Source organism: Trachypithecus francoisi, unplaced genomic scaffold (assembly GCF_009764315.1).
Source record: "Trachypithecus francoisi isolate TF-2019V2 unplaced genomic scaffold, Tfra_2.0 Lachesis_group12, whole genome shotgun sequence".
Classification (NCBI taxonomy): domain Eukaryota; kingdom Metazoa; phylum Chordata; class Mammalia; order Primates; family Cercopithecidae; genus Trachypithecus; species Trachypithecus francoisi.
The window spans coordinates 1,673,498-1,685,702 of record NW_022681457.1 but is presented as its reverse complement, the minus strand read 5'-3'; the positions used below and the strand labels follow the sequence as shown (position 1 = coordinate 1,685,702).

Below are 12,205 nucleotides of genomic sequence, written 5' to 3'. Positions count from 1 at the left end.
GAGATAACTCAGGACGGAGGCTGGCCATGCAGAAAAAACAACCGCTGTAATTAGAGGGTTGGGGCTTTGGTCCACACAAAATCAGCCGGATCCAGGGAAGGTAGACTTGGCATTGGAGACTGAATTCAATTACATGGGTAGTAATTTGCTCAATCATGCCTATGCAATAAAACCCCAATAAAAACTCTGAACATTGATGCTTTGGTGAGTTTCCTGAGTTGGCATTACTCTGCACATATTGCTACATATCAATGCTGGGAGGATAACATGTCCCTGAGGACAAGAAAACTTTCCATTTGGGACCCTCCAGTCCCAGATTCCACCTATGAATATCTTCCTTTGTCTGTTTCTGATTTGTATTCTTTTGTTATGATAAAACTACCACCCTAAGTATAGCACTTTCTGAGTACCATGAACACTTGTAGCAAATTATCAAACCTGAGGGAGTCTACAGGAGTCTGGGAATCTCCACATTGGAAGGCAGCTGATCTAAAGTGAGGGTGGCCCTGAGGACCCTCAAACTTGTGGCTGATGTCAGAAGTCTTGGGCAGACTCTGCAGTCTGGAGAACCATGCCATTAACCTTGAGTTTGGCTGACTGCAGGAGCCCTCCAGATGGGAAATGATGCTAACATTAAGAAGTGGGCTCTAGGCCAGGTGTGGTGGCTCACGTCTGTAATCCCAGCACTTTGGACGGCCGAGGTGGGCAGATTACGAGGTCAGGAGATCAAGACCATCCCGGCTAACACGGTGAAACCCTGTCTCTACTAAAAAAACAAAAAAAATTAGCCGGGTGTGGTGGCGGGCACCTGTAGTCTCCACTACTCGGGAGGCTCAGGCAGGAGAATAGCGTGAACCCGGGAGGTGGAGCTTGCAGTGAGCTGAGATCATGCCACTGCACTCTAGCCTGGGTGACAGAGCAAGACTCTTGTCTCAAAAAAAAAAAAAAAAAAAAGAAGTGGCCTCTGAGCCAGCCTGGTGAAACCTCATCTCTACTAAAAATATGAAAATTATGGCCAGGCGCGGTGGCTCAGGCCTGTAATCCCAGCACTTTGGGAGGCCAAGGAGGGCGGATCACGAGGTCAGGAGATCAAGACCATCCTGGCTAACACGGTGAAACCCCGTCTCTACTAAAAAAATACAAAAAACTAGCCGGGTAAGGTGGCAGGTGCCTGTAGTCCCAGCTACTCGGGAGGCTGAGGCAGGAGAATGGCGGGAACCCGGGAGGCGGAGCTTGCAGTGAGTTGAGATCTGGCCACTGCACTCCAGCCTGGGCCACAGAGCGAGACTCTGTCTCAAAAAAAAATAAAATAAAATAAAAAAGAAAATTAGCCGGGCATGGTGGTGGGCACCTGTAGTCCCAGCTACTCGGGAGGCTGAGGCCAGAGGGTCACTTGAAGCTGGGAGGCGGAAGTTGTAGTGAGCCAAGATTAAGCCACTGTATTCCAGCTTGGGTGACAGAGTGAGACTCCGTTTCAAACAAAAAAAATAGAAAAAGGTGGTCTCTGAGCAATGAAGAGCACCCTCGGGCCAGGCACAGTGGCTCACACCTGTAATCCCAGCACTTTAGGAGGCCAGGGTGAAAGGATCACTTGAGCCCAGGAGTTCAAGACAAGCCTGGGCAATATAGTGAGACCCTGTCTCTATTTTTATAATTTTTTTTTTTTTTTTTTGAGACAAGAGTCTTGCTCTATCATCAGGCTGGAGTGCAGTGGCACAATCTCGGCTCACTGCAACCTCTGCCTCCCTGGTTCAAGTGATTCTCCTGCCTCAGCCTCCCGAGTAGCTGGGATTATAGGCATGTGCCAGCATGCCCAGCTAATTTTGTTTTTATTTTTATTTTTGGTAGAGACAGGGTTTCACCATGTTGGCCAGGAAGGTCTTGATCTTCTGACCTCGTGAACTGCCTGCCTCAACCTCCCAAAGTCCTGGGATTACAGGCGTGAGCCACCGTGCCTGGCCCCCAATTTTTGTTTTAAGTCCTAATGAAAGAACTTCTGATATTTGCCTACATGGATTTCAAAACTGCTATGGACCAGGGACATATGCATGCTCCTCTTCCCCATCCGTTTTGAATAGTAGTGTCTATTCCTGTCTCACCACTACATATTGAGTATGTGGGTGACAGATGACTCATCTCCATTAGTCCACAAGCCAAAATGTTGAGAGGAACTATACTCAAGGAGTTTCCCCAGCACCCAGACCAGATTCTGATGATCAGAGTCTGGACTTCAAGCTGATGCTGTAATAGGAAGAAACTTTGGGAGACTTTGGGGGCCCTTGAGAGGTGGGTGAGTGTATTTTGCATGAGAGAGAGACATCAATCATTGGAAGTTCCCAATGATCCCTGCCTCTTGATGTTCACACTCTTGGGTTGTTGCCTCCCACAGTGTACAGGATTGATCTATATGACCAAAACAATATGGCAGAAGTGATGGTTTGTCACTTCTGAGATTAGGCTATGAAAGACTGTGTCTTCAGTCTAGGACTTGTTTTTTCTGTCTCTCTGCTTCCCCATTTGTCTCTTTCTCTCTTTATTGGATTGCTTGCCTTAGGGAAGCCAATTGCCACGTTGTGAGGACACTTAAGGAGTCTATGTAGAGGTTCGTGTGATGAGGAACTGAGGCCTCCAGCCAAAGCAAAGTGAGGGACTCAGGCCTGCCAGCCACCTCATGTGTGTGAGCTTGGAAGAAAACCTTCTAACCCCAGATGACTGTAGCCCTGACTGAGAGTTTGACTTCAACCTCGTGAGAGACTCTGAGCAAAAACCAGCAGCTAAGTTGCTCCTGAATTTCTGATACCCAGTCACCATGTGACATAATAAATAGTTGTTGTTTTAAGGTGTTAAGTTTTTAGGCAATTTGTTACACAGCAATAATAACTAATACATCATGCTGCTGTCGGTTTATCTATGCACTCAATAAATCATCCATCCAAATATCACCCATCCATTTTTCATCCAGCTATCAAAATATCCACCCAAACATTCATCCACCCACCCACCCATCCACCCATCAATCCATCCGTTAGAATATCTGCCTAAACCTCATCCATTCATCCACCATCATCCACCTAATGAATACAACGGTCCATCCATCCATCCATCCATCCATCCATCCATCCATCTATCCACTCATTCCTTTAGCCATCCCACTAACCTTCTCTAAAGCCACATATGTGAATCCCCAGAATGCAGGGCTAAGGATTACTCCTTCCACGCCAGCCCTTACCTGAGCTATATCTAAATCTGTCTCCACTGCCTCAGTGTCTTTCCCGGAGGTGAAGAGTCTGTGCACATTCTCTGTTCCCACAGGTAGTTCATCTGGGAGATCTGCCTGTGGAGAGATGGAGTAGGGACTTCAGGAAATCTTGAGCCTGGGAGGTGTCAACAGGAAGACAGTCTGCAGCTCAAAGGTAGAAGTGGGGATCAAATGCCAGGCATCTGGGGACAAAGGGGGTCCAACGGCAAATGCAGATGAGTTTTGAGCCTGGGTATTCAAAAGTCAGAATGCCGGAGTGTATGTAGATCGACAAAGCAAACATGGAAGTTCCAGTTAGAAGGATCAGAGCCTGGCCAGGCGCGGTGGCTCAAGCCTGTAATCCCAGCACTTTGGGAGGCCGAGACGGGCAGATCATGAGGTCAGGAGATCGAGACCATCCTGGCTAACACGGTGAAACCCCATCTCTACTAAAAACTACAAAAAAAAAAACTAGCCGGGCGAGGTGGTGGGCGCCTGTAGTCCCAGCTACCCGGGAGGCTGAGGCAGGAGAATGGCGTGAACCCGGGAGGCGGAGCTTGCAGTGAGATGAGATCCGGCCACAGCACTCCAGCCTGCTGGGTGACAGAGCAAGACTCCATCTCAAAAAAAAAAAAAAAAAAAAAAAGAAGGATCAGAGCCTGGCCAGGCTCAGTGGCTCACACCTGTAATCCAAGGACTTTGGGAGGCCAAGGTGGGTGGCACTTGAGATCAGGAGTTCGAGACTGGCTTGGCCAACATAGTGAAACCCCGTCTCTACTAAAAGTACAAAAATTAGCTGGGCATGGTGGCACACATCTGTGGTCCTAGCTACTAGGGAGGCGGAGGCAGAAGAATGGCTTGAGCCTGGGAAGCGGAGGCTGCAGCGAGCTATGACTGTGCCACCACACTCCAGCCTGGGTGACAGAGTGAGACTGTTGCAAAAAAAAAAAAAATCCGAAAGACTTTTTTTTTTTTTTTTTTGAGAGGGAGTCTTACTCTGTCACCCAGGTTGGAGTGCAATGGCGTGGTCTTGGCTCACTGCAACCTCCACCTCCCGGATTCAAGTGATTCTCCTGCCTTAGCCTCCCAAGTAGCTGGGATTACAGGCGTCTGCCACCACACATGGCTAATTTTTGTATTTTTAGTAGAGACAGGGTTTCACCATGTCAGTCAGGCTGGTTTTGAACTCCCGACCTCAGATGATCTCCCCACCTTGGCCTCCCTAAGTACTGAGATTACAGGTGTGAGCCACCGTATCCAGCCTGAGGCCAAGATTTTCAAACAAATCCTCTGGTGTTAAAGGTCTTGGAGCCTAGAGTTAGTGGGGGAAACAATGGCGAGTTCAGCTGTCTCAGGAGTAAAGGATGAGGTCAAAGGTCACAGTCTGTATTTCTCTGGAGGGAAGATATTTTCTTGGGGTGAAGAGTGGGGATGAAGACAGTCAACACTGGATAATATAGACTCACTGAGGTCAAAGGTCTGACTATCTTCACAACAAATAGTGATAGTAACAGGTATGATCTGTTGAGCACCAATAGGTGCCAGGCCCCTACTGAGTGCTTCTCATGAATACTCTCATTTAATGCTCAGAATAAGCAATGATGTGGTGACATGTTATTATCTTTCTTTTATAGGTGAAGAAATTAAGGCCTCAAGAACTTGCCTGCCCAGCCAGGGTAACGCCGCTGATAAATGGCAGATTTAGGATTGAATCCAGGTCTGTATAAATCAGGACATTAGACATTTTGACTCTTTGAGGTCAAAGTTCAGAGAACTGGATGCTTAGTCATAAGCTGGAGTGGGAGGAAGGTCATCTGTGCCAGTTCCAAACAACCCAGGTTAGGGGCCTGATATGGTTGGGCTGCATCTCCACCCAAATCTCATCTTGAACTGTAGCTCCTGTAATTGCCACACACTGTGGGAGGGACCTGGTCGGCGATAATTGAATCATGGGGGCAGTCTCCCCCATCCTGTTCTCGTGATAGTGAATAAGTCTCATGAGATCTGATGGTTTTATAAGGGGAACCCCTTTCACTTGGTTTCATTCTCTCTTGCCTGCTGCCATGTAAGATGTACCTTTCACCTTCCACCATGATTGTGAGGCCTCCCCAGTCATGTGGAACTGTGAGTCCATTAAACCTTTTTCTGTTCATAAATTACTCAGTCTTGGGTATGTCTTTAGCAGCAGCATGAAGATGGACTAATACAGGGCCTATGGTGTATGTAAATTACATGAATTTACATTCATGTAAATATTTACATATATGCAAATACATCAACACACATGTAAACATATATATGCAAATATATGTAAATATAAATATACTTATATGCAGATATTTACAAACAAATATATTTGCATATATAAATATGTTTGCATATATAAATATATGTTTATATATTTATTTTTAATATAAAATATATATTTATATATATACATGATTTTTGTGCACCGTTCCTGGGTCAAACTCCCATGGCCCTTGTCTTCTGTTAGAACAGTTATTTATTAGAACAGTCTAACAAAACAGTTCAAACAGTCTTGTTAGAACGTTGGGTGTGTTAGGCCTCATGAAACAGAACCTCTCTAGCCCTCTGCCCTCCTTTCACCTGCCCCAAGGCAGGTCTCTAATCTTCCCCCGCCTTTTTGATTGTGAGTCATAAAACTGTACCCAGAGAGGCTCCTGCCCCCTGGGGGAAAGAATGCTGACATCATGAAGCTTCCATAAAAACCCAAGAGGACTGGGTTTGAGGGGCTTCCAGATAGCTGACCCATGGAGGTTTCTGGAGGGTGGTGCCCAGGGATGGCATGGAAGCTCTGAGACCCTGCATTCCCCCATACCTCACTTAATGTATCCCTTCATCTGTATCCCACGCAATATCCTTGACAATGAACCAGTAAACCTAAATAAGTGTTATCCTGATTACTGTGAGCTGTTCCAGCGAATTAATCAAACCCAAAGAGCCAGGTGCGGTGGCCCACACCTGTAATCCCAGCATTTTGGGAGGCCAAGGCCGGAAGATCACTTGAGGTCAGGAGTTCGAGACCAGCCTGGCCAACATGGTGAAACCCTGTCTCTACCAAAAATACAAAAAATTATTACAGGTGTGGTGGCAGACACCTGTAATCTCAGCTACTTGGGAGGCTGAGGCAAGAGAATTGTTTGAACCTCGGAGGTGGAGGTTGCAGTGAGCCGAGATTGCGCCACTGCACTCCAGCCTGGGGGACAGAGTAAAACTCCATCTCAAAAATAAAAAGAAAAATAAAAAAGAAATTCTGGAGGCCCAGACTTGTGACTGGTGTCTGAAGAGCAGGGAGCAGTCTTGGGGACTGAGGGCCAACCTGTGAGATTTGACACTATCTCCAGGTAGATGGTGCCGGAATTGAATTGGAGGACACCCAGCTGGTGTTCGCTGCTTGGTGTGTGGGAAAAACTGCCCACATTTGGTCACAGAAGTCTTCTGTGTTGACGATTGTTGCATTATCAGGAGAGCAGAGGAAAAACATAGCTTGAGAGAGTTTTTCCCTAACAGAGCCAGACTCTGGAATTCTAACAATTGAAGAATCTGGATCTGCGTCTTAAAGGAACCTCAACCCCATCTCAACCCAACCTCCCCACTACACAGATGGAGAAGCTGAGGCCCAGAGAACAGTCAGGTTTAAGCCACAGGCCAAGACCACCTGAGGGACGGAGCCTTGGATGCTGAGGGCTCATGTGGGTGGGATGGCTTACCGAAAGAGGACTTTGGGGATGCCGTGTGGCCAGTGGGGTGCTGGGAGTGGCGGCTACCGAAGCCCCATCCAGGATGGGTCCCAGGAGGCGACGGAGGTCAGGGCTGCAGAAACGGCGGGGGTCAGCGGCCAGGGCAGCCTCGCTCAGGGAAGGGGGGTGCAGGAAGGCGAGGATCCGGGGGCCAGGGGCGTCTGCAGGACACATGGAGATGGGGAGGACACGGGCTGGTGACCAAAGGCCGAGGGCCAGAGCCTTCCACACCACCCGGGAACACAGTTGACATCAGCAAGTCAGGACGGCCACTGTTCTTAGTGTAGGAGTAAGGAAGGGGCCTGGAGGACCCCTGCTGGGCCAGGTGTAAACTTTATTTTTATTTTTGAGATGGAGTCTTGCTCTGTTGCCCAGGCTGGAGTGCAGTGGCATAATCTCAGTTCACTGCAGCCTCCGCCTCCTGGGTTCAAGCGATTCTGTGCCTCAGTCTCTGGAGTAGCTGGGATTACAGGTGCCCGCCACCATGCCCAGCTAAGTTTTGTACTTTTTGTAGAGACGGGATTTCACCATGTTGGCCAGGCTGATCTCAAACTCCTGACCTCAAGTGATCTGCCCGCCTCGGCCTCCCAAAGTGCTGGGATTGCGGGCATAAACCACTGCACCCAGCCCCCAGGTGTGAACTTTAGTGGCCAGATTGTGGTGAGGCTCTGAAAACTCCGAGGGGAGGGGATTGGTGGCTCAGCTCAGCATTTGGCCATTCCATTCAGCTCTGGGGAGCTTGCACCTTAGGAGAAAAGACTGGCCCCAAGTCCTCAAGGAGGCTGGAAGGTCCCCAGAGGTTAAGACAAGGCCCAGAGCCAGCTCTGAGCCAGAAAAGGAAAGGATATTATATCAGCAATCCCACCCCACACCCAGGAGCATGGGTGGCCAGCAACAGCTGGGAGAAGGTGAGGTCTTGAAGGACAAACTGGGAGGGAGGCTCATCCACAATGGCAGGAGAGTGAAGGAAGAGGGAGAAAGGAGCCAGACTTAGAAGGATCGAGATTACTGGACGCCAAAGAGTGGCAAAGCCAGAATAGGGAAGAGGCAGAAGCATGGGGACAATGTGGAGCCACAGCAGGATTTAGAGCAGAGGCCAGCAAGAGACTGAAGCAACCATGCCATAGCCACAGGAGGGGAGGGAGGACAGGAGACAGAAGAGCATTCTGGGAAACTGCATGTGCAAAGGCCCTGAGGCACGAGGCTGGAGTGTTCCAAGGGCTCTTAGGAGGCTGTGTGGTTTGGAGGCGGAGTGCGCAGGGAAGGGAGGCAGGAGGCAGGTCCCACAGGGCCTGGTGAGCCATGTTAAGGTGCTTGGGCTTTCTCCCAAGGGCCCTGGGGACACAACCACTCCCAGCCCCAGCCCTGCCCCATACCAAGGCTGTTCCCAGAGTTAGGGGTGTCCTTCTGAGAGGGGGCGCCCCGCTGAATGGGTCTGCGAGAGTGTCGCTCTGTTTGCTCCAGGGACAGCACCACTCCGGTCTCTTCCACCCGGCTGGGGTACAAGACAGAAAGGGAGGTGAGAGTCAGGGAGGGTCCTTGGCTCCAGCCCAGGTAGCCTGTTCAGGTGATGTACTATTACAGAAGGCAATGGCGCCCAGGGGCTTGGAGGGCATTTCACAGAAGATAATTGCCCACATTTATTTGTCTCCTATAAGGGTTTGATTTTTTGTTGACTGCTTTTTATTCTGACAGCAATTTTTTTTTTCTTTTTCTTTTTCTTTTTTTAAGACAAGGTCTCACTCTGTTGCCCAGGCTGGAGTGCAGTGGCACAATCTTGGCTCACTGCAACCTCTGCCTCCCAGGTTCAAGCGATTCTCCCGCCTCAGCCTTCCGAGTAGCTGGGATTACAGGTGGACGCCCGTATACCTGGCTAATTTTTGTACTTTTAGTAGAGATGGGGTTTCACCATGTTGGCCAGGCTGGTCTTGAACTCCTGACCTCAGGTGATCCACCTGCCTCAGCCTCCCAAAGTGCTAGGATTATAGGCATGAGCCACTGCGCCCAGCCTATTCTGACAACATTTTTAAAAGAAAGTTAAGTTTGTCCCTTCCCAAGCTCCTTCTGTAAAAGGAAAGGCAGAAAAAAGAGCTGGCATTTAGCACAGCCTGGGCAGAGAGGAGGAAGACTGAGGGAAGCGGGTAGGGCGGCACCGAAAGACAGAAGTGGGAAGAGACCTAGGAACAGACAGGGGACGCCCAGGGGCAAAGAGAGGGGTGAGCAAGAGGCTTCAGAATACCTAAATATTATCTTTATAGATTTTAACTTATAAACATATTCTTAGAAAGGTATTGATGAAAAAATATATTTTTAACATAGTCTTCATTACATTAACAAATAGGAAGAATTCATAGGGCTGTAATTTTTATGAATAAGATTTTATTTATGCTGTTTCTATTCATAGATATTTTTCATATTCAAGGGAACAGGTTTATAAATACATCCTTATGCAGTCTGTGGCTGCAGAGACAATCTAAATGCTCACTGGGCAAGTTGGCTTTTGGAGAGTTGGGTGGGGCTGAGGATCAGGCCCTCATTTGCATCTCATCTGCATAACCCACTTCAGGACAGGATGCAGGTGGGCATGGTTTTCCCACCAGCTCCTTGAGAAGCTGTGACCTCTCCCCACCCTCGTTAAACCCTCCCTGGGCTGGAAACATCCTAATTTAGACTGGATCAAAGCCACCCTTATTCCCCTGAAAGACACAAGCACACACAATCGAACTCGTACACACACTCGGTACACGCAGGCACAAACAGGAGTGCTCACATACACCTGAGTGCATACAGGGACAGCTATGCTCACACGTTCCATACACTTGGGCTCCAATATGTGCACATGTGACACATTCAGTTTACTCATTCATCATTCCACAAACATCTCCTCGTCAAGCACTACTGTGTAGTGGTTCATAGGAAGGACTCTGTAGTCAGTGGCCTGGGTTCAAATCTCAGCTCTGCTACTTACGCAGTGGTGTGATCTTGAATATGAAAATAAAATATATTATTAAAATTAGGCTGGGCACGGTGGCTCACGCCTGTAATCCCAGCACTTTGGGAGGCTGAGGCGGGTGGATCACCTGAGGTCAGGAGTTTAAGATCAGCCTGGCCCACATGGTGAAACCCTATCTCTACTAAAAATACAAAAATTAGCCGGGCATGGTGGCGGGCACCTGTAATCCCAGCTACTCAGGAGGCTGAGGCAGGAGAATCACTGGAACCCCAGAGGTGGAGGTTGCAGTGAGCCGAGATCACACCACTCCACTCCAGCCTGGATGACAGAGTGAGACTCCAAATAAATAAATAAATAAAATGAAATTAAAAAAATAAAATTGGCTGGGCACAGTGCTCACACCTGTAATCCCAGCACTTTGGGAGGCCAAGGTGGGCGGATCACGAGGTCAGGAGATCAAGACCATCCTGGCTAACATGGTGAAACCCCATCTCTACTAAAAATACAAAAAAAAAAATTAGCTGGGCATGGTGGTGCACATCTGTAGTCCCAGCTACTCGGGAGGCTAAGGCAGGAGAATGTCGTGAACCTGGTAGGCGGAGCTTGCAGTGAGCCGAGATCGTGCCACTGCTCTCCAGCCTGGGCGACAGAGCAAGACTCCGCCTCAAAATAAATAAATAAATAAATAAATAAATAAATAAATAAAATTAATTTCACCTGCTTCTGTTTACTTTTTTTTGAGATAGGATCTCAGTCTGTCACTCAGGCTGGAGCAGTGGTGCGATCTCAGCTCCCTGCAGCCTCAATCTCCCAGGCTCAGGTGATCCTCCTGCCTCAGCTTCCTGAGTAGCTGGGACTACAGGCACATGCCACCATGTTGGGCTAATTTTTAAATTACTTGTAGAGATGGGGTCTCCCTATGTTGCCAAGGCTAGTCTCAAACTCCTGGCCTTGGCCTCCCAAAGTGTAGGGATTACAGGTGTGAGTTATCACACTCAGCATTCTGTTTACCTTTCAAGGTGGCTACTAGAAAATTCAAAATGACATATGTGGTTGGCATCATGCTTTTATTGGACAACATTGGGTTAGATAGTAGTAATACTAGGGAGGGCCGGGCACAGTGGCTCACGCCCATAATCCCAGCACTTTGGGAGGCTGAGGTGGGCGGATGACTTGAGCTCAGGAATTTGAGAGCAGCCTGGCCAACATGGTGAAACCCCATCTCTACTAAAAACACAAACATTTGCCAGGTGTGGTGGCGGGTGCTTGTAATCCTTACTTGGAACGTTGAGACAGGAGAATCACTTGAACCCGGGAGGCAAAGGTTGCAGTGAGCTGACGTGCCACTGCACTCCAGCCTGGGCAACAGAACAAGACTCTGTCTCAAAGAAAGAGAGTGGTAAGTACTACGGAGAAAATAAAGCAGTGGTGGGACTTGGCAATTTATTTTATTTATTTTATTTATTTATTTTTATTTTTTGAGGCAGAGTCTCGCTCTGTCACCCGGACTGGAGTGCAGTGGCCGGATCTCAGCTCACTGCAAGCTCTGCCTCCCGGGTTTACGCCATTCTCCTGCCTCAGCCTCCCGAGTAGCTGGGACTACAGGCACCTGCCATCTCGCCCGGCTAGTTTTTTGTATTTTTTAGTAGAGACGGGGTTTCACCACGTTAGCCAGGATGGTCTCGATCTCCTGACCTCATGATCCGCCCGTCTCGGCCTCCCAAAGTGCTGGGATTACAGGGACTTGGCAATTTAAAAGAGGGCAATCAAAGAAGGCCTGGCTGAATACACAAGTTAATAGGGTAATTACAAATGGTTTTAAGTGCTCTGGTGCAAAAGTACAGGATACCAGGAGAGAAAATGGGGGTGGGGGGCACCTGAGCTCATGTAGGGGCTCAGGAAAGAGGGTCTCCAGAAGTAATGTCTGAGCTGAGACCGGAAGGATGAGCAGGCATGACTCAGGAGAAAAAGGAGGAGGGAAGAGAGGAGAGCATTCTGGGCTGGAGGAACAGCCTGCGCAAAGGCCCTAAGGTTTGGAGGGTGAGTGAGAAGGGGAGGGAGGCAGGAGCTTCACAGGGCCTGGTGAGCCCTTGGCCTTTCTCCTAAGGATGCTGGGGAGCCTCAGAAGGGCTCTGAGAAGGGCAGAGACATGAGGCATAAGTTGATTTGGAGGCCTGGCATGGTGGTTTCACATCTGTATTGCAGCGCTTTAGGAGGCTGAGGTGGGAGGATCACTTGAGCCCAGAAGTTTGA

The 12,205-nt window shown here is 48.7% G+C and overlaps 1 protein-coding gene across 5 annotated transcripts in view; it reads right to left on the bottom strand.

Moving 5' to 3' along the window:
• Positions 1-12,205, bottom strand: part of HIF3A (hypoxia inducible factor 3 subunit alpha) — a 48,610-nt gene that overhangs the window by 15,387 nt on the left and 21,018 nt on the right. For all 5 annotated transcript variants that reach the window (XM_033223752.1, XM_033223756.1, XM_033223755.1 and 2 more), the window contains 3 exons: positions 8,376-8,494; positions 6,970-7,160; positions 3,230-3,334 (listed from right to left, as the gene is read on the bottom strand). In XM_033223752.1, the coding sequence (XP_033079643.1) occupies positions 3,230-3,334; positions 6,970-7,160; positions 8,376-8,494 (415 nt within the window). The remainder of the gene's footprint in view (positions 1-3,229; positions 3,335-6,969; positions 7,161-8,375; positions 8,495-12,205) is intronic.